Source organism: Salvelinus alpinus, chromosome 10 (assembly GCF_045679555.1).
Source record: "Salvelinus alpinus chromosome 10, SLU_Salpinus.1, whole genome shotgun sequence".
Lineage (NCBI taxonomy): Eukaryota > Metazoa > Chordata > Actinopteri > Salmoniformes > Salmonidae > Salvelinus > Salvelinus alpinus.
In genome coordinates this window covers 19,910,773-19,931,757 of record NC_092095.1, presented here as the reverse complement: position 1 = coordinate 19,931,757, position 20,985 = coordinate 19,910,773, and the positions used below count along the sequence as shown (strand labels likewise).

Here is a 20,985-nt window from a genome sequence, read left to right as displayed (position 1 = left end):
TTACAGCGTCAGTAGCTATATACAGGGTCAGTCCCAGGGTCAGTAGCTATATACAGGGTCAGTAGCTGTATAGAGTGTTATATTACAGTATGCAGTAGAGCTATGCTAAGAGCCGCAACATGGTAGCGGCTCCTGATTGGCTGAGTAGGTGGGGGGTGGGGTCATGCATAGCATCAACCTACCTGATAATAGCTCATTTCCAATTGTATTAATGTCACGGATCCCCCAGGTACTGCTGTTCATTCCGTTCACCAGCTCTGGAGGTCTACATCACCGGCCTTCTAGGCGTCACTGAACTGGATTCATTACCGCCCACCCGGGACTGTCTTGTCTCATTACGGACACCTGGTTCTCATTCCCCCTGATTAGTATGTTATATATGTGCCCTCTGTTCCCCATTGTCCTAGTTGATTGTTGTCTCCATGTCCTTTGGTCTTGTGAGCACCTGTGCTCTGTTGTATCGGCTTTCATGCTACGTGTTATTGTGGACTTGTTATTACGGGTCTCGTCCCGTGTATTATTTAGAGATTTACACCTCGCTCTTTTGTTTGTATTACATCCCTGTATTATATATATATATATGTGTTTGTTTTGGGCTTTGTCCCCGTTGTTTTCATGACATGTTTTATTTTGGGTGGAAAAATAAAACTCCCGATTTCTTCCTGAGTCTCCGGTGCAGACACATTCAGAAATCAAAAGATGGTTTAGTCTTAAGGTAGGTCTTTAGGTAAGAAGGGCTATATAAATTAATTTGATTTGATTTAGTTTAGTTTAAAAAGCTCTAACGAAGGCCAAGAGAACAAGAAACACTATTCAGTGAGAAAATAGAAATCAACTTTGGATTAAAAAAAAATCTAATATAAAATATTTCTGTTTCAAAAATGTAGCCTGTGATGCAATTATTTGTGAACATTTTAAGGAGAACAAAAAAACTAGGTAAAGGTTAAATAAAAAAGTATGGGTATTCGCTTTGCGTGATGTATTGTGTGATGTATTGCTGTCTCTACCTTCTTGACCTTTGTGCTGTTTGTGCCCATTAATGTTTGTAATGTGTTGTGCTTCTACCATGTTGTGCTGCTGTCATGTTGTTGTCTTGTTGTGTTGCTGCCATGCTATGTTGTTGTAGGTTTTTATGTAGTTGTCTCGTGGTGATGTGTGTTTTGTCCTATATTTTTATTTAATTTATATTTTTAATCCTAGGAGGCCTTTTGCATTTTGGTAGGCCGTCATTGTAAATAATAATTAGTTCTTAACTAACTTGCCTAGTTAAATAAAGGTTAAATAATAAATAAATAAAAATGTAGTGCCTAACAGTTCGTGTGCACCGTTTCTCATGTTGAGTTTGCCCCACCAAGATTTACATGCTAAAATCGCCACTGGAGGGCAGACACTGCGAGATTAGCGGCAAAATGAAATTCTTCTCAGGCAGTTTAATAGACAGCGACTGGGGTCCTACAAGCCTTTAACTCGCGCATGCGAATGAGAGAATGTCTCTTTCTCGGTGGACACAATGGCGGACGCAGTGTAAGTGATTTCTTCTCTGCCAGAATCTATGCCCATCTACTAATTTAACAAATATCCTACGTTATTTGGCATTTAGTTAGTTATCGTCAACTATAGAACATGTTTGTCGCGTCGGTAGTGTGGAGTGGCGTTTTTTACTTTACGTTATTTTTGTCTATTTGGTTGACTCGGGACTGGATATGGTTAGAAACATGCCCGGCTTGCACATGTTTTAACCTATATGCGATGCGTGGCTCGTAGTTTTACTTGCATATTGTCAATGAGTTGTAAAGTATATTTTGTGATTATTTCGCAGTTTGAGCCCCGCAATTTCACAAAGTAGACTGCGTCTGTCTTCGCCCGGCAAAACTAACAAGCCAGGTTAACTCACGTCGGGCTCACGTTTTGGAAATGGCTAGCTAGGTAACGCTAACAGATTTCGCAACATGTTTGGTTCGTTGAGTTATTATTCCTCAGTCAGTCACTTCCATGTTAAACTATTTTCCCATACTCTAAACAAATTGTTGCCTCTTGCAGAAAAAAGGTTCCGGCGGTCCCTGAGAGCCTTTTGAAAAGGCGGAAGGCCTTCGCCACCATGAAGACCATGCGCATCAAGAAGATGCTTGCCGAAAAAAAGTACGTTTGAATTACCTAACTAGCAGGCTTCCATATTTAAGTTTACAATGCATATAGTCTCTCCTTAAATGCAGTTAGTTCTACGCAGTACATCAACTGTCTGGTGGTGGTGGGATAATAGCTACCCACTGTCATTCAAACTACAATGTGGTTAATGATGCTCAACTTTTTTCCCCATCTTATCGACTCTGGTGAAACCAGTCTGAAAAATAAGCCAATTTGTCTGAAACCACATTGATAGTACTAATGGCGTGTCCAGTATGAGATGAACCAAATGTTTTGGTTGGGTGCAGCTGCAGTAGTTCTCGCTGTTTCGTTGTGACCGCTACCTGCTTGCTGTTTCACAGATAGTATTTTCCTGCTCTTGTTTCCCAGGTACCCCAACCTGAAGTCTGTTCGCGAGCTGATCTACAAGCGTGGCCATGGCAGGATGACCAAGCAGCGCATCGCCCTCACAGACAACGCCCTGGTCAAAGGCCCTGGGTACGCATTTACTTATACGGGACTGAATCGCTTCAAGCGCCCATAATGTTGGAAGGCCAAGCCTCTTTCACATGTACTCTGACATAGACTAGATTCGTCAACATGATCCCTGACATGATGGGTCAAATCTCTACTGTAATGATTGTCCTGTCATTCAAACGTCACAATGTGGTTAATGATGCTCAACTTTTTTCCCCATCTTATCGTCTCTGGTGAATCCAGTCTGAAAAATAAGCCAATTTGTCTGAAACCACATAGAAATGTCTTAAATAATCATTGTCAGATTTAACATTGAAACTGCATTGTTGGTTAAGGGCTTGTTAGTAAGCATTCCACTGTAAGGTCTACTACACCTGTTGTATTTGGTGCAGTTTAAACACTGTTCAGCCATAAAATGATGAATTAATTCCAGGTTTATACATATATGTATAAATTCATTGATCCAACACTAAATTTGGAAGATCTACAACCAAGAGTGGCACAGTCTAAACTAGCAAAAGTCAAAGCAAATGAACGTACTTATTTGATCAACACTGTCAAGTCCGAGGTTATAATATTGCAGTCTATCCTTTATAATGTCACTACTAAAGAACTATGGGTTAACAAGAGGTGTTACCTAGCTGTGATGTTCTGCTCTGACTCATGGTTGATACCTTATATCCCCAGACTCGTAAGGTGACCAGGAAACTGATCTACAAGAGGGCTGAGAAGTACCGCAAGGAGTACAGGGAGATGTACCGGCGTGAGATCCGCAAGGTTGGGAACTTCTACGTCCCAGCTGAGCCCAAGCTGGCCTTTGTCATCAGGATCAGGGGGTATGTTTCTGTGGATTCGACTGCTAAATGCATATTTTATCCCTGTTTTTTGTCCGATTTCCATGTCTGTCTCGTACACCGTTACTCAGGTGCTGGGTAAAACATGGATGTATTTAAGTCGTTACCTGGACATTGATTTTATTTGTTACTTGGTATAGCTGGTGACCATGTCGTCTTTGAAACTTCTACACAATGTGGTTAATGATGCTCAACTTTTTTCCCCATCTTATCGACTCTGGTGAATCCAGTCTGAAAAATAAGCCAATTTGTCTGAAACCACATAGAAATTTCCTAAATAATCATTGTCAGATTTAACATTGAAACTGCATTGTTGGTTAAGGGCTTGTTAGTAAGCATTCCACTGTAAGGTCTACTACACCTGTTGTATTTGACAAATACTATTTTGATTTGATCAGTTTAAACATTGCATCCTTATGGCTGTAAACCCATAAAATGATGAATTAATTCCAGGTTTATACATATGTATACATTGATTGGTCCAACACCAAATATGCAAGATATACAACCAAGAGTGGCACAGTCTAAACTAGCAAAAAGCAAATGAATGTTATTTTTTAGTCAACACTGTCAAGTATTGTAAAGAGAAGTGTATAATTTGTAATGACACCACTAAAGTACGTTTTGACATTTCGTAGCACCCTCTTGAATTGGCCTTTTCTCTACATTGTACAGTGGTGGGTGAATGCCGTACATCCTGCTGAAAAACTAACTTTGGTCATACTGTGAATTTAACGAGAGGTGTTACCTAGCTGTGATGTTCTGCTCTGACTCATGGTTGATACCTTATATCCACAGACTCGTAAGGTGACCAGGAAACTGATCTACAAGAGGGCTGAGAAGGAGTACAGGGAGATGTACCGGCGTGAGATCCGCATGGGGCGGACAGCCCGCAAGGTTGGGAACTTCTACGTCCCAGCTGAGCCCAAGCTGGCCTTCGTCATCAGGATCAGGGGGTATGTTTCTGTGGATTAGACTGCTAAATGCATATTTTATCCCTGTTTTTTGTCAGATTTCCATGTCTGTCTCGTACACCGTTACTCAGGTGCTGGGTAAAACATGGATCTATTTAAGTCGTTACCTGGACATTGATTTTATTTGTTACTTGGTATAGCCGGTGACCATGTCGTCTTTCAAACTTCTACACAATGTGGTTAATGATGCTCAACTTTTTTCCCCATCTTATCGACTCTGGTGAAACCAGTCTGAAAAATAAGCCAATTTGTCTGAAACCACATTGAATGTTAACTAAAAGCCGACTGGAAAATTTAGACTAGTGATGCTGTGCTGAACATAATTCTAACACTGTACCTCTCTCCTGCCCCTCGCCCTCTCTTTCTGCCCCCCCTCTCAGTATCACCGGTGTCAGTCCCAAGGTGCGCAAGGTCCTCCAGCTCATGCGTCTGCGTCAGATCTTCAACGGTGTGTTCGTCAAACTGAACAAGGCTTCCATCAACATGCTGAGGATCGCCGAGCCCTACATTGCTTGGGGGTAAGGCTGACATTACTACCACAATGTATTCACTAGGAAGCCAACGGTCTGATGTAGGGAGGAACTAACCTGAATTGGCCAACAAGAAATGCTCGTTTTCGTAGCGGAACTTTTCATGTTGCAAACAGGATTGTACTAATGAATACACCCCTGCTTTGATGTGGACAGCCCGGTTTAATTTGACACTTATGGTTTGTGTTGTTTCTTTACTTGGCAGTGATTTAAGGTAGTGGTACAACCTAACTTCTGCTGCAGTGATTGTCTGGAATTTTTACACAATGTGGTTAATGATGCTCAACTTTTTTCCCCATCTTATCGACTCTGGTGAAACCAGTCTGAAAAATAAGCCAATTTGTCTGAAACCACATTGAGAAAAAGACTGCGATCTGAAATGGCAGAATAGGCCACTGTATTTAGTGATTTGGGACATGGATATCCCATTACTGTACAATAACCTTTAGCTGTAAACTTCTCTACACCAGCAATAACATCTGCTATATACAGTGCATTTGGAAAGTATTCAGACCCCTTGACATTTTGTTAGTTTACAGCCTTATTCTAAAATTGATTAAATAGTATTTCCCTCAATCTACACACAATAATAATAACAAAGCAAAAAACATTTTTTGGAATTTTTGCTTATTTATAAAAACTAAAATGAAATCCCATTTGCATTAGTATTCAGGCCCTTTACTCAGTACTTTGTTGAAGCACCTTTGGCAGCGATTACAGCCTCGAGTCTTCTTGGGTATGACACTACAAGCTTGGCACACCTGTATTTGGGGAGTTTCTCCTATTCTTTTCTCTAGATCCTCTCAAGCGCTGTCAGGTTGGATGGGGAACGTCGCTGCACAGCTATTTTCAGGTCTCCAGGGATGTTCAATTCTGTTTCAAATACAGGCTCTGGCAGGGCCACTCAATGACATTCAGAGACTTGTCCCGAAACCACTCCTGCGTGGTCTTGACTGTGTGCTTATGGTCGTTGTCCTTTTGGAAAGTGAACCTTTTCCCCAGTCTGAGGTCCTGAGTGCTCCGGAGCAGGTTTTCATCAAGGATCTCTGTACTTTGCTCCGTTCATCTTTGCCTCGATCCTGACTAGTCTCCCAGTCCCTGCCGCTGATAGACTTCCCCACAGCATGATGCTGCCACCACCACCATGCTTCACCGTAGGGATGGTGCCAGGGTTCCTCCAGAAGGGACGCTTGACATTCAGGCTGAAGACCAGAGATTCAGTCATCAGACCAGAGAATATTGTCTCATGGTCTGAGTTCTTTAGGTGCCTTTTGGCGAATTCCTTGCAGACTGTCATGTGTCTTTCTAGTCTCATAGCAGAAGGGTCTGAATACCTATGTAAATAAGGTATTCATTATTTTATTTATTTTAGCCTGTTTTCGCTTTGTCATTATGGGGCGTGTGTAGATTGCTGAGGATTTCAAATAATGTTGAAACATATATTTTAGATTACGGCTGTAAAGTAACAAATGTGGAATAAGTCGAGGGGTCTGAATACTTTCAGGAGCCACTGAATGTGGCCATTAAAATTGTATTAAATGGATAATCTCCTGGGTGGTCAGTCCTTATGTCTAATCAATTTGATTATTATTATTTTTTATCCCTCGGCTCTTTGAATTAAACTGCAGATTGCCCTTTTAAACACCTATGTACCCTGTCCTCACTCTGTCCTTGTCCCTCCAGGTAAATACAGTATCATCTGTGTGGAGGACCTGATCCATGAGATCTACACAGTCGGGAAGAACTTCAAGCCTGGGAACAACTTCCTGTATATAGTCACCTTTCCCCTATACAGATCTACCTCTATCACTCCAGTATCCCTGCACATTGTTAATATGGCTGACCCTGTATATAGTATGCTTACCTTCTCGTGTTCTTATTTTATATTTTTATTTATTCTGTGTTATTGTTCTACCTTATGTTATTGTTAGTGCTATATTGATTACTGCATTAAAAACTAGTTTAACTACCTTTTTTGGGTCTACATTCTTTATCTTTGTTTTTTAAGATGTATTACAGTGAACATTGACGACCACTGTGTGAAAAATACAAAAGAACTGGATGAAAAATGTTTTTTTTATTATATGTATAAATACATGTGCCACTAGTGGATCATGAATCCAGTGTGATGGTCATTGTTTACATACGATGTCCATATTATGCCCGCTCCATGAATGAAAATAATTATTCTGTTCCGTTATAGTGAACTTTGAGGGATTCTACCTAATTTTTAACAGTAAAAAATGGATGGGGAACATTTTGTCACATGTCTGTCTAACCGATGTGAAATGGCTAGCTAGTTAGCGGTGGTGCGCGCTAATAGCATTTCAATCGGTGACTTCACTTGCTTTGAGACCATGTCTGCATGAATGAATGCATTAATTAAAATCCCTCAGTTCACTGTAATATAAATGGGCTCCTGAGTGGCGCAGTGGTCTAAAGAACTCTCAGTGCTAGAGGTGTCACTACAGACCCTGGTTAGATTCCAGGCTGTATCACAGGTGTCACTACAGATCCTGGTTAGATTCCAGGCTGTATCACAGGTGTCACTACAAACCCTGGTTTGATTCCAGGCTATATCCCAGTGCTAGAGGTGTCACTACAGACCCTGGTTAGATTCCAGGCTGTATCACAGAGGTGTCACTACAAACCCTGGTTTGATTCCAGGCTATATCACAGGGCTAGAGGTGTCACTACAGACCCTGGTTAGATTCCAGGCTGTATCACAGAGGTGTCACTACAAACCCTGGTTTGATTCCAGGCTATATCACAGTGCTAGAGGTGTCACTACAGACCCTGGTTAGATTCCAGGCTGTATCACAGAGGTGTCACTACAGACCCTGGTTAGATTCCAGGCTGTATCACAGGTGTCACTACAAACCCTGGTTAGATTCCAGGCTGTATCACAGGTGTCACTACAAACCCTGGTTAGATTCCGTTGTAAATAAGAATATGTTCTTAACTGTCTTGCCAAGTTAATTTTTGGTTAAAAAGAAGTAAACAGTTTTTTCCCCCATGGTTGTAGTTTTGGATAAAAATGGGAATGTTATGCTTTACAATGGTAATGACAATGGATTAGTGATGTACTTGTGTCACACAAATCAATGTTTACCAGCCATTTTTAGTAATTTCTTTTTTACACACAGTCCCAGTCAAGTTTGGACACCTACTCATTCAAGGGTTTCCTTTATTTTTTACTATTTTCTACATTGTAGAATAACAGTGAAGACAAAACTATGAAATAACACATATGGAACTAAAAAAAGTGTTAAACCAATGCATTTCAATTAACAGGTGTGCCTTTGTTAAAGTTAATTTGCGGAATTTCTTTCCTTGCGTTTGAGCCAATCAGTTGTGTTGTGACAAGGTAGGGTTGATAAACAGAATAGAGCCCTATTTGGTAAAAGACCAAGTCCATATTATGGCAAGAACAGATCAAATATGCAAAGAAAAATGACAGTCTTTAAGACATGAAGGTCAGTCAATACGGAACATTTCAAGAACTTTGAAAGTTTCTTCAAATGCAGTCACAAAAAGCAAGAGCTATGATAAAACTGGCTGAGGACCGCCACAGGAAAGGAAGACCCAGAGTTACCTCTGCTGCAGAGGATACGTTCATTAGAGTTTAACTGCACCTCAGATTGCAGCCCAAATAAATGCTTCACAGAGTTCAAGTAACTGACACATCTCAACATCAACTGTTCAGAGGAGACTGAATCAGGCCTTCATGGTCGAATTGCTGCAAAGAAACCACTAAAGGACACCAATAATAAGAGACTTGCTTGGACCAAGAAACACGAACAAAGGACATTAGACTGGTGGAAATGTGTCCTTTGGTCTGATGAGTCCAAATTTGAAATGTTTGGTTCCAACCGCTGTGTCTTTGTGAGACGCAGAGTAGGTGAACGGATGATCTCTGCATGTGTGGGTCCCACCGTGAAGCATGGAGGAGGAGGTATGATGGTGTGGGGGTGCTTTGCTGGTGACACTGATTTATTTAGAATTCAAGGCACACTTAACCAGCATGGCTACCACACCATTCTACAGCGATGCGCCATCCCATCTGGTTTGGTCTTAGTGGGACTATAATTTGTTTTTCAACAGGACAATGACCCAAAACACACCTTCAGGCTGTGTAAGGGCTATTTGTCCAAGGAGAGTGGTGGAGTGCTGCATCAGGTGACCTTGCCTCCACAATCACCCAACTTCAACCCAGTTGAGATGGTTTGTGAGGAGTTGGACTGCAGAGGGAAGGAAAAGCAGCCAACAAGTGCTCAGTGTATGTGGGAACTCCTTTAAGACTGTTGGAAAAAATCATTCCTCATGAAGCTGGTTGAGAGAATGCCAATAGTGTGCAAAGCTGTCATCAAGGCAAAGTGTGGCCACTTAGAAGAATCTCAAATATAAAATATATTTTGATTTGTTTAACACTTTTTTGGTTACTACATGATTCCATATGTGTTATTTCATAGTTTTGATGTCTTCACTATTATTCTACAATGTAGAAAATAGTAAAAATAAAGAAAAATCCTTGAATGAGTAGGTGTGTCCAAACTTCTGACTGGTACTGTATATCTGTAGCTTTTATATTGTTTTTGTAAACAGTTTAGTTTTTGATGTTTGTATGTGGGATCAAGACATTGGATATGTCTTGGCTAAACGTTCCCGGCACTTTGGAGAGGTTGAAAAAAAAACACCTGGATATCCCCCTGTGTGTCCCCTGACACCACCACAATGTTTGAGAGACGTTGGTTAGTTTTTATAGTGAAAAAATTACTTATAGGTACATCCGGCGTGCAAAAACAGTGAAATTAACACATTCGGACACATTGGAGAGGCTGAAAGGACAGTTGAATGTGCCCTGAATTCCCCATAACACCACCACTATGTTTGAATGAGGTTGATATGGTAGAAATTGTGTTTTTATACTGAACCAATAGCATTTAGGGATTGCAAATATGTAATAGCACTGGAATTATCTAATTTACAGACATATGCCACTTTGGAGAGGTTTAGGGACACTTGGAAACGTCCCGTGACCACACCTGACACCACTTACTAAAATATCTGCCCATTTCTCGTTGTCAGGTCTATCAATCCCTTTTTCTCTTTCTGAAATTGTTCACATGTTGTGGAAGCCATCTGATGTGTTTCCAGCTCTAGTCATCAATAATTCACTTATAGCTTGTCAATGAAAGATGACTTTCAAAATCAAATACATGTTTTATTTATTTTGTGTGTGCTTGATCTTGTGTATTCTGAACTATGCAACTCCTATCTTCTGATCATTTCCTCATAATCTCCCAGATGTATTCTTTCCAAATATACCAAGTTTTTGAATGTCAGAACCATGTAATTACACATGAATAGCAGTTACTTTTTTCCAGACACGGCTCCACTGATAGCCAGTTGTAACAGTGGTAAGGGTACACTCCATGGTGCTGAAAAGAAAGCTCTGCTGTTGGGACAGCTTTATGTCCCCGGATTTGTGTTAAAAGCTCTACAACAAAGCTTTCTTAGTGTCCAACAAGCTTTCTCTACCCTTAACCTTGTTCTGAACACCTCCAAAACAAAGGTCATGTGGTTTGGTAAGAAGAATGCCCCTCTTCCCCACCGGTGTGATTCCTACCTCTGAGGGTTTAGAGCTTGAGGTAGTCACCTCATACAAGTACTTGGGAGTGTGGCTAGACCGTAGACTGTCTTTCTCTCAGCACATATCAAAGCTGCAGGCTAAGGTTAAATCTAGACTTGGTTTCCTCTATCGTAATCGCTCTTCTTTCACCCCAGCTGCCAAACTAACCCTGATTCAGGTGACCATCCTACCCATGCTAGATTACGGAGACATAATTTATAGATCGGCAGGTAAGGGTGCTCTCAGGCGGCTAGATGTTCTTTACCATTCGGTCATCAGATTTGCCACCAATGCTCCTTATAGGACACATCACTGCACTCTATACTCTTCTGTAAACTGGTCATCTCTGTAAATCCGTCGCAAGACCCACTGGTTGATGCTTATTTATGAAACCCTCTTAGGCCTCACTCCCCCCTATCTGAGACATCTACTGCAGCCCTCATCCTCCACATACAACACCCCTTCTGCCAGTCACATTCTGTTAAAGGTCCCCAAAGCACAAACATCCCTGGGACTGGAACGAGCTGCAACAAACACTCAAACTGGACAGTTTTATCTCCATCTCTTCATTCAAAGATTCAATCATGGACACTCTTACTGACAGTTGTGGCTGCTTTGCATGATGTATTGTTGTCTCTACCTTCTTGCCCTTTGTGCTGTTTGTGCCCATTAATGTTTGTACCCTGTTTTGTGCTTCTACCATGTTGTGCTGCTGCTATGTTGTGTTTCTACCATGTTGTTGTCATGTTGTGTTGTTGTCATGTTGTGATGCTACCATGCTGTGTTGTCATGTGATGCTACCATGCTGTGTTGTCATGTGTTGCTGCCATGCTGTGTTGTCATGTGCTGCTGTCATGTTGTGTTGTTGTCATGTTGTGTTGCTACCATGCTGTGTTGTCATGTGCTGCTGTCATGTTGTGTTGTTGTCATGTTGTGTTGCTACCATGTGTAACGGATGTGAAATGGCTAGCTAGTTAGCGGGTACGCACTAATTGCGATTCAATCAGTTACGTCACTTGCTCTGAAACCTAGAAGTAGTGTTTCCCCTTGCTCTGCAAGGGCCGCGGCTTTTGTGGAGCGATGGGTAACGACGCTTCGTGGGTGACTGTTGTTGATGTGTGCAGAGGGTCCCTGGTTCGCGTCTGGGCGAGGGGACGGCCATAAAGTTATACTGTTACATTGGTGCCGTGACCCGGATCACTGGTTGCTGCGGAAAAGGAGGAGGTTGAAAGGGGGGTGAGTGTAACGGATGTGAAATGGCTAGCTAGTTAGCGGGTATGCACTAACAGCGTTTCAATCAGTTACGTCACTTGCTCTGAAACCTAGAAGTAGTGTTTCCCCTTGCTTTGCAAGGGCAGCAGCTTTTGTGGAGCGATGGGTAACGACGCTTTGTGGGTGACTGTTGTTGATGTGTGCAGAGGGTCCCTGGTTCGCGCCCGAGGTCGGGGCGAGGGGACGGCCATAAAGTTATACTGTTACACATGCTGTGTTGTCATGTGTTGCTGCCATGCTATGTTGTTGTCTTAGGTCTTTCTTTATGTTGCTATGTTGTTGTTTTAGGTCTTTCTTTATGTAGTTGTCTCGTGGGGAGGTGTGTTTTGTCCTATATTTTTATTTAATTTATTTGTATTTTTAATCCTAGTCCCCACAGGAGGCCTTTTGCATTTTGGTAGGGCTTCATTGTAAATAATAATTAGTTCTTAACTAACTTGCCTAGTTAAATAAAGGTTCAATAATAAATAAATAAAAATGTAGTTCCTAACAGTTCGTGTGCACCGTTTCTCATGTTGAGTTTGCCCCACCAAGATTTACATGCTAAAATCGCCACTGGAGGGCAGACACTGCGAGATTAGCGGCAAGAGGAAATTCTTCTCAGGCAGTTTAATAGACAGCGACTGGGGTCCTACAAGCTTTTAACTCGCGCATGCGCATGATATATTTTCTCTTTCTCGGTGGACACAATGGCGGACGTAGAGTAAGTGATTTCTTCTCTGCCAGAATCTATGCCCATCAACTAATTTAACAAATATCCTACGTTATTTGACATTAAGTTAGTTATCGCCAGCTAAAGAACATGTTTGTCGCGTCGGTAGTGTTGAGTGGCGTTTTGTACTATACGATATTTTTGTTGATTTGGTTGACTCGGGCCTGGATATGGTTAGAAACATGCCCGGCTTGCGAATCCATTTGCACATGTTTTAACCTATATGCGATGCGTGGCTCGTAGTTTTACTTGCATATTGTCAATGAGTTGTAAAGTATATTTTGTGAGTATTTCGCTGTTTGAGCCCCACAATATCACAAAGTAGACTGCGTCTGTCTTCGCCCGGCAACACTAACAAGCCAGGTTAGCTCACGTCGGGCTCAGGTTTTGGAAATGGCTAGCTCGGTAACGCTAACAGATTTCGCAACATGTTTGGTTCGTTAAGTTATTGTTCCTCAGTCAGTCACTTCCATGTTAAACTATTTTCCCATACTCTAAACAAATTGTTGCCTCTTGCAGAAAAAAGGTTCCGGCGGTCCCTGAGAGCCTTTTGAAAAGGCGGAAGGCCTTCGCCACCATGAAGACCATGCGCATCAAGAAGATGCTTGCCGAAAAAAAAGTAAGTTTGAACTAACCCAAGTAGTAACCTAACTAGCAGGCATAGAATCTCCTTAGATGCACTTGATGTACTGTCTGGTTGTGTGTGTGGGGGGGGGTTAATAGCTACCCACTGTCATTCAAACTGTATAACTACAATGTGGTTAATGATGCTCAACTTTTTTCCCCATCTTATCGACTATGGTGAAACCAGTCTGAAATATAAGCCAATTTGTCTGAAACCACATAGAAATGTCCTAAATAATAATTGTCAGATGTAACATTGAAACTGCGTTGTTGGTTAAGGGCTTGTTAGTAAACATTCCACTGTAAGGTCTACTACACCTGTTGTATTTGGTGCATGTGACAAATAGAATGTATTTGATCAGTTTAAACACTGTTCAGCCATAAAATAATGAATTAATTCCAGGTTTATACAAATATGTATAAATTGATTGATCAACACTAAATTTTGAAGATATACAACCAAGAGTGGCACAGTCTAAACTAGCAAAAGTCAAAGCAAATGAAGTACTTATTTGATCAACACTGTCAAGTCCGAGGTTATAATATTGCAGTCTATCCTTTATAATGTCACTACTAAAGGACTATGGGTTAACAAGAGGTGTTACCTAGCTGTGATGTTCTGCTCTGACTCATGGTTGATACCTTATATCCACAGACTCGTAAGGTGACCAGGAAACTGATCTACAAGAGGGCTGAGAAGTACCACAAGGAGTACAGGGAGATGTACCGGCGTGAGATCCGCATGGGGCGGACAGCCCGCAAGGTTGGGAACTTCTACGTCCCAGCTGAGCCCAAGCTGGCCTTCGTCATCAGGATCAGGGGGTATGTTTCTGTGGATTAGACTGCTAAAGGCATATTTTATCCCTGTTATTTTTGTCAGATTTCCATGTCTGTCTCGTACACCATTACTCAGTTGCTGGGTAAAACATGGATCTATTTAAGTCATTACCTGGACATTGATTTTATTTGTTACTTGGTATAGCTGGTGACCATGTTGTCCTTCAAACTTCTACACAATGTGGTTAATGATGCTCAACTTTTTTCCCCATCTTATCGACTCTGGTGAAACCAGTCTGAAATATAAGCCAATTTGTCTGAAACCACATTGAATGTAAACTAAAAGCCGACTGGAAAATTAAGACTAGTGATGCTGTGCTGAACATAATTCTAACACTGTACCTCTCTCCTGCCCCTCGCCCTCTCTTTCTGCCCCCCCTCTCAGTATCAACGGTGTCAGTCCCAAGGTGCGCAAGGTCCTCCAGCTCATGCGTCTGCGTCAGATCTTCAACGGTGTGTTCGTCAAACTGAACAAGGCTTCCATCAACATGCTGAGGATCGCCGAGCCCTACATCGCTTGGGGGTAAGGCTGACATTACTACCACAATGTATTCACTAGGAAGCCAATGGTCTGATGTAGGGAGGAACTAACCTGAATTGGCCAACAAGAAATGCTCGTTTTCGTAGCAGAACTTTTCATGTTGCAAACAGGATTGTACTAATGAATACACCCCTGCTTTGATGTGGACAGCCCGGTTTAATTTGACACTTATGGTTTGTGTTGTTTCTATACTTGGCAGTGATTTAAGGTAGTGGTACAACCTAACTTCTGCTGCAGTGATTGTCTGGAATTTTTACACAATGTGGTTAATGATGCTCAACTTTTTTCCCCATCTTATCGACTCTGGTGAATCCAGTCTGAAAAATAAGCCAATTTGTCTGAAACCACATTGATAGTACTAATGGCGTGCCCAGTATGAGATGAACCAAATGTTTTGGTTGGGTGCAGCTGCAGTAGTTCTCACTGTTTCGTTGTGACTACGCTACCTGCTTGCTGTTTCACAGATAGTATTTTCCTGCTCTTGTTTCCCAGGTACCCCAACCTGAAGTCTGTTCGCGAGCTGATCTACAAGCGTGGCCATGGCAGGATGACCAAGCAGCGCATCGCCCTCACAGACAACGCCCTGGTCGACAAGGCCCTGGGTACGCATTTACTTATATGGGACTGAATCGCTTCAAGCGCCCATAATATTGGAAGTCACAGCCAACATAGACAAGATAGTTTACCTTTGGGGCCAACATGATCCCTGACATGATGGGACAAATCTGCACTGTAATGATTGTCCTGTCATTCAAACTGTATAACTACAATGTGGTTAATGATGCTCAACTTTTTTCCCCATCTTATCGACTCTGGTGAAACCAGTCTGAAAAATAAGCCAATTTGTCTGAAACCACATTGAGAAATAGACTGCGATCTGAAATGGCAGAATAGGCCACTGTATTTAGTGATTTGGGACATGGATATCCCATTACTGTACAATAACCTTTAGCTGTAAACTTCTCTACACCAGCAATAACATCTGCTATATACAGTGCATTTGGAAAGTATTCAGACCCCTTGACATTTTGTTAGTTTACAGCCTTATTCTAAAATGTATTAAATAGTTTTTTCCCCCTCAATCTACACACAATACCCCACAATGACAAAGCAAAAAAAGTTTTTGAAATTTCTGCGTGCTTATTTATAAAAACAAATTAAATCCCATTTGCATTAGTATTCAGGCCCTTTACTCAGTACATTGTTGCAGCACTTTTGGCAGCGATTACAGCCTCAAGTCTTCTTGGGTATGACACTACAAGCTTGGCACACCTGTATTTGGGGACTTTCTCCTATTCTTTTCTGTAGATCCTCTCAAGCGCTGTCAGGTTGGATGGGGTACGTCGCTGCACAGCTATTTTCAGGTCTCCAGGGATGTTCAATTCTGTTTCAAATACAGGCTCTGGCAGGGCCACTCAATGACATTCAGAGACTTGTCCCGAAGCCACTCCTGCGTGGTCTTGACTGTGTGCTTATGGTCGTTGTCATGCTGGAAGGTGAACCTTCGCCCCAGTCTGAGGTCCTGAGTGCTCTGGAGCAGCTTTTCATCAAGTATCTCTGTACTTTGCTCCGTTCATCTTTGCCTCGATCCTGACTAGTCTCCCAGTCCCTGCCGCTGAATAGCATCCCCACAGCATGATGCTGCCACCACCACCATGCTTCACCGTAGGGATGGTGCCAGGGTTCCTCAAGAAGGGACGCTTGACATTCAGGCTGAAGAGTTCAATCTTGGTTTCGTCAGACCAGAGAATATAGTCTCATGGTCTAAGTTCTTTAGGTGCCTTTTGGCGAACTCCTAGCAGACTGTCATGTGTCTTTTTTACTGGGGAGTGACTTCTGTCTGGCCACTCTACCATAAAGGCCTGATTCCTGGAGTGCTTCAGAGATGGTTGTCCTTCTGGAAGCTTCTCCCATCCCTACAGAGAAGCTATGTCAGTGACTGTCAGGTTCTTGCTCTTCTCTTTGACCAAGGCCCTTCTCCCCAGATTGCTCAGTTTGGTCGGACGGCCAGCCCTAGTTAGTCCGCAATGCAATATTTTTTTTCCCAATTATGTCTGTTCTCTTAAACATTCAGCACTCTAGAAATAGTTTTATTTTCATCACAATTAGATCTCAGATCTACTGACAGATCTGACATACACTGTCAACCGTGGGACCTTTTTATAGACAGGTGTGCCCTTTCAAATCATGTCCAATAAATTGCTTTTCCCACAGGTGGACTGGGATCAAGTTGTAGAAACGTCTTAAGGATGATCAATGGGAAAAGGATGTGCTTAACCTTTCTAGGACACACAACATTCGGCTGAAAAGGCAGCGCGGGAAATTGAAAAAATATTTTTTAGAAATGTGTAATTTTCACACGTTAACAAGTACAATACGGCAAATGAAAGAAACATCTTGTTGATCTACCCATCGTGTCCGGGGGAAAAAATTGCTTCACATCAAAAACACAACATATGATTGTGTTAGATCACCGTCAATTCCAAAAAACACAGGCATTTTCCCAGCCAAAAGATAAGTCACAAAAAGCAGAAATAGAGAGAAAATGTATCACTAACCTTTGATCTTCATCAGATGACTCATAGGACATCAGGTTACACAATACATGTATGTTTTGTTTGATAATGTGCATATTTATATCCAAAAATCTCAGGTTACAATTTGGCGCCATGTTCAGAAATGCCTCCACAATATCCGGAGATATTGCAGAGAGCCACATCAAATAATGGGAAATACTCATCATAAACTTTGATGAACGATACATGTTTTACATAGAATTGAAGATACACTTGTTCTTAATGCAGCCGCTTTGTCGGATTTCAAAAACTTTACGGAAAAAGCAAACCATGCAATAATCTGAGACGGCGCTCAGATTTCAAATTTTGTTTCTGACACGTTGGCTGGATTCACAACAAGTGTAGCTTTCATTTGGTGTATTGCATGTGTGATTTCATGAAAGTTGAATTTTTTATAGTAATTTATTTGAATTTGGCGCTCTGCATTTTCCCAGAGAAGTTAACCTGTTTTCGCTTTGTCATTATGGGGTTTTGTGTGTAGATTGCTGAGGATTTTTACGTCATTTTAGAATAAGGCTAACGAACAATGTGGAGAAAGTCAAGGTGTCTGAATACTTTCCAAATGCACTGAATTGTCACATTCAAATTTGATTAGATTGATAATCTCCTGGATGGTCAGTCCTTCCATATGTCTTATCATTTTGAGTTTAAATAATTTTTTATCCCTCGGCTCTTTGAATTACACTGCAGATTGCCCTTTTAAACACCTATGTACACTCAGTCCTCACTCTGTCCTTGTCCCTCCAGGTAAATACAGCATCATCTGTGTGGAGGACCTGATCCATGAGATCTACACAGTCGGGAAGAACTTCAAGCCTGCCAACAACTTCCTGTGGCCCTTCAAACTGTCCTCACCCCGCGGCGGCATGAACAAGAAGACGACTCACTTCGTGGAGGGAGGCGATGCTGGAAACAGGGAGGACCAGATCAACAGACTCGTCAGGAGGATGAACTAGAGGTGACTAGATTAAGGCAGCGTTTCCCAACCTCAGTCCTCGGGACCCCAGGGGATGCGCCCCCCCCCCCCCAGTGCTACAATCACAGCTGATTCAAATAATCAACAAGCTTTGTATTGTTGTTTAACACCAAAATGTTCACACGTTGGGGTCCCAAGGACAGTTTGGGGGGGAAATGGTGAGATGGGAAAACCTGTAGGTGTGTATCCCAAGTGATACCCTATTCCCTATATAGTGTACTAGTTCAACCCATAAGTAGTTCACTATATAGGGAGTTGGGGTGCCATTTGGGACTCAAATTGAACTTCTGGGGATGTGTGTGTGTCAGAGTGCACTGATCTAGGATCAGTTCACTTTTACACGATGACCTGGTCTTCGATCATTGCTCCAGCTCAGATCGTTCTCTCTTTCTCTTGATGTGTGCACCTCAATTTTTTCCACAAATACTCTGCTCAAAAAAAATAAAGGGAACACTAAAATAACACATCCTAGATATGAATGAAATATTCTTATTAAATACTTTATTCTTTACATAGTTGAATGTGCTGACAACAAAATCACACATTTTTTTATTTTTATTTATCAACCCATGGAGGTCTGGATTTGGCGTCACACTCAAAATTAAAGTGGAAAACCACACTACAGGCTGATCCAACTTTGATGTAATGTCCTTAAAACAAGTCAAAATGAGGCTTGGTAGTTTGTGTGGCCTCCACGTGCCTGTATGACCTCCCTACAACGCCTGGGCATGCTCCTGATGAGGTGGCGGATGGTCTCCTGAGGGATCTCCTCCCAGACCTGGACTAAAGCATCCGCCAACTCCTGGACAGTCTATGGTGTGGCGTTGGTGGATGGAGCGAGACATGATGTCCCAGATGTGCTCAATTGGATTCAGGTCTGGGGAACGGGCGGGCCAGTCCATAGCATCAATGCCTTCCTCTTGCAGGAACTGCTGACACACTCCAGCCACATGAGGTCTAGCATTGTCTTGCATTAGGAGGAACCCGGGGCCAACCGCACCAGCATATTGTCTCACAAGGGGTCTGAGGATCTCATCTCGGTACCTAATGGCAGTCAGGCTACCTCTGGCGAGCACATGGAGGGCTGTGCGGCCCCCCAAAGAAATGCCACCCCACACCATGACTGACCCACCGCCAAACCGGTCATGCTGGAGGATGTTGCAGGCAGCAGAACGTTCTCCACGGCGTCTCCAGACTCTGTCACATGTGCTCAGTGTGAACCTGCTTTCATCTGTGAAGAGCACAGGGCGCCAGTGGCGAATTTGACAATCTTGGTGTTCTCTGGCAAATACCAAACGTCCTGCACGGTGTTGGGCTGTAAGCACAACCCCCACCTGTGGACGTCGGGCCCTCATTACCACCCTCATGTAGTCTGTTTCTTACCGTTTGAGCAGACACATGCACATTTGTGGCCTGCTGGAGGTCATTTTGCAGGGCTCTGGCAGTGCTCCTCCTTGCACAAAGGCGGAGGTAGCGGTCCTGCTGCTGGGTTGTTGCCCTCCTACGGTCTCCTCCACGTCTCCTGATGTACTGGCCTGTCCTGGTAGCGCCTCCATGCTGTGGACACTACGCTGACAGACACAGCAAACCTTCTTGCCACAGCTCGCATTGATGTGCCATCCTGGATGAGGTGCACTACCTGAGCCACTTGTGTGGGTTGTAGACTCCGTCTCATGCTACCACTAGAGTGAAAGCACCGCCAGCATTCAAAAGTGACCAAAACATCAGCCAGGAAGCATAGGAACTGAGAAGTGGTCTGTGGTCACCACCTGTAGAACCACTCCTTTATTGGGGGTGTCTTGCTAATTGCCTATAATTTCCACCTTTTGTCTATTCCATTTGCACAACAACATGTGAAATGTATTGTCAATCAGTGTTGCTTCCTAAGTGGACAGTTTGATTTCACAGAAGTGTGAATGACTTGGCGTTACATTGTGTTGTTTAAGTGTTCCCTTTATTTTTTTGAGCAGTGTATTTAAGCATTGGATTGAAGGCTATGGGTTAGATGGGAGTTTCCATCCTATTTCTTATAACGGCCATTTTCCTTTCGAGTGAGGAGTGGAAGTGAACACGGGCACACTTAGGGACGAAGGGAAGATTATTGGGGCACATGACTAATGTCCGTAGACTCTGACCCTGGTTCTGGAAAGTCGACGTGTGTTTAGGATTTTGTTTTCGCCCAAGTTTGTTCACTTTTGAATCCCAAGATCTTGACTAGATGAATCGGGTCTTGTGTTGTCAGGGTTGGTTGACTACTGCCTTATCAGCTTTATACCAGTGCAACGATTGAGAACAAAACCATTTGAACATTGTTTATGGGTATCTTCTCAAGTTCCTAAGTGTCCAGTTTCTGTTTTACACAATGTGGTTAATGATGCTCAACTTTTTTCCCCATCTTATCGACTCTGGTGAATCCAGTCTGAAAAATAAGCCATTTTGTCTGAAACCACATTGATATTACTGGCACTTCGAGGATGTTTTCCCATCTAGTTACTTAGTGAATTTAAAGGAAATTGTGTTTTATTTTAGATGCTCAGTTCAAAGTTTGCTCAGTGCTTGAAAACATTAGAACATTGGTGACAACGGATCTCAAACTAAAAAGAGGAAGTGTGTTTGCTGTAAAACTTAACTTGTTTTCCGGTATTAAATGTAAAAATGTCTTGTCTTCCAGGTTTTTCCAAAGGATGCTGTTGAGTCTGTACAATAAACATCAAAAGGAACTTATTGGTCTTGTCTCATAACTCTGGTGTCTAAAATCTGTTTTGTGTCGTATGTTGAACCTTCCCAAGTGTTTTCCTACATAAAATACACTGGAGTCTACAGCACTGCTCTCCAAGCTTGTTGCTGGAGAGCTAC

At 42.3% G+C, this 20,985-nt stretch overlaps 3 protein-coding genes and 10 non-coding genes across 14 annotated transcripts in view; 12 read left to right on the top strand and 1 right to left on the bottom strand.

The window, feature by feature from the left end:
- Nucleotides 1-20,985, bottom strand: part of sgk3 (serum/glucocorticoid regulated kinase family member 3) — a 1,016,194-nt gene that overhangs the window by 887,181 nt on the left and 108,028 nt on the right. The gene's annotated exons all lie outside the window — the stretch shown is intronic.
- LOC139531677 (large ribosomal subunit protein uL30-like) lies at nt 1,437-6,930 on the top strand. Its single transcript, XM_071328347.1, has 5 exons — nt 1,437-1,524; nt 2,041-2,143; nt 3,289-3,437; nt 4,810-4,947; nt 6,643-6,930. Exons 1-5 carry the CDS (start codon nt 1,511-1,513, stop codon nt 6,644-6,646), a joined length of 408 nt encoding a protein of 135 aa, XP_071184448.1. The 5' UTR covers nt 1,437-1,510; the 3' UTR covers nt 6,647-6,930.
- On the top strand, nt 2,284-2,375 carry LOC139533132 (small nucleolar SNORD12/SNORD106). Its single transcript, XR_011666717.1, has one exon. It is a non-coding gene; the product is annotated as a small nucleolar SNORD12/SNORD106 (small nucleolar RNA).
- LOC139533135 (small nucleolar SNORD12/SNORD106) lies at nt 2,788-2,879 on the top strand. Its single transcript, XR_011666720.1, has one exon. It is a non-coding gene; the product is annotated as a small nucleolar SNORD12/SNORD106 (small nucleolar RNA).
- LOC139533134 (small nucleolar SNORD12/SNORD106) lies at nt 3,629-3,720 on the top strand. The gene has a single exon (XR_011666719.1). It is a non-coding gene; the product is annotated as a small nucleolar SNORD12/SNORD106 (small nucleolar RNA).
- LOC139533131 (small nucleolar SNORD12/SNORD106) lies at nt 4,603-4,694 on the top strand. The gene has a single exon (XR_011666716.1). It is a non-coding gene; the product is annotated as a small nucleolar SNORD12/SNORD106 (small nucleolar RNA).
- On the top strand, nt 5,225-5,316 carry LOC139533130 (small nucleolar SNORD12/SNORD106). The gene has a single exon (XR_011666715.1). It is a non-coding gene; the product is annotated as a small nucleolar SNORD12/SNORD106 (small nucleolar RNA).
- Nucleotides 12,434-20,849, top strand: LOC139531676 (large ribosomal subunit protein uL30). Its single transcript, XM_071328345.1, has 7 exons — nt 12,434-12,566; nt 13,095-13,194; nt 13,855-14,021; nt 14,422-14,559; nt 15,070-15,179; nt 17,901-18,111; nt 20,801-20,849. Exons 1-6 carry the CDS (start codon nt 12,553-12,555, stop codon nt 18,107-18,109), a joined length of 738 nt encoding a protein of 245 aa, XP_071184446.1. The 5' UTR covers nt 12,434-12,552; the 3' UTR covers nt 18,110-18,111; nt 20,801-20,849.
- LOC139533133 (small nucleolar SNORD12/SNORD106) lies at nt 13,330-13,421 on the top strand. Its single transcript, XR_011666718.1, has one exon. It is a non-coding gene; the product is annotated as a small nucleolar SNORD12/SNORD106 (small nucleolar RNA).
- Nucleotides 14,215-14,306, top strand: LOC139533125 (small nucleolar SNORD12/SNORD106). The gene has a single exon (XR_011666711.1). It is a non-coding gene; the product is annotated as a small nucleolar SNORD12/SNORD106 (small nucleolar RNA).
- LOC139533126 (small nucleolar SNORD12/SNORD106) lies at nt 14,837-14,928 on the top strand. Its single transcript, XR_011666712.1, has one exon. It is a non-coding gene; the product is annotated as a small nucleolar SNORD12/SNORD106 (small nucleolar RNA).
- LOC139533129 (small nucleolar SNORD12/SNORD106) lies at nt 15,346-15,437 on the top strand. The gene has a single exon (XR_011666714.1). It is a non-coding gene; the product is annotated as a small nucleolar SNORD12/SNORD106 (small nucleolar RNA).
- On the top strand, nt 20,491-20,582 carry LOC139533127 (small nucleolar SNORD12/SNORD106). The gene has a single exon (XR_011666713.1). It is a non-coding gene; the product is annotated as a small nucleolar SNORD12/SNORD106 (small nucleolar RNA).

What these genes read in the sequence shown, in the direction of transcription:
- LOC139531677 (XM_071328347.1), top strand. An exon ending in TGCTTGCCGAAAAAAAGTAC is followed by an intron (nt 2,144 to 3,288) that starts GTTTGAATTACC and finishes TTATATCCCCAG; the next exon opens with ACTCGTAAGGTGACCAGGAA. An exon ending in TTTGTCATCAGGATCAGGGG is followed by an intron (nt 3,438 to 4,809) that starts GTATGTTTCTGT and finishes CCCCCCTCTCAG; the next exon opens with TATCACCGGTGTCAGTCCCA.
- LOC139531676 (XM_071328345.1), top strand. An exon ending in GAGCCCTACATCGCTTGGGG is followed by an intron (nt 14,560 to 15,069) that starts GTAAGGCTGACA and finishes CTTGTTTCCCAG; the next exon opens with GTACCCCAACCTGAAGTCTG. An exon ending in CCTGGTCGACAAGGCCCTGG is followed by an intron (nt 15,180 to 17,900) that starts GTACGCATTTAC and finishes TTGTCCCTCCAG; the next exon opens with GTAAATACAGCATCATCTGT.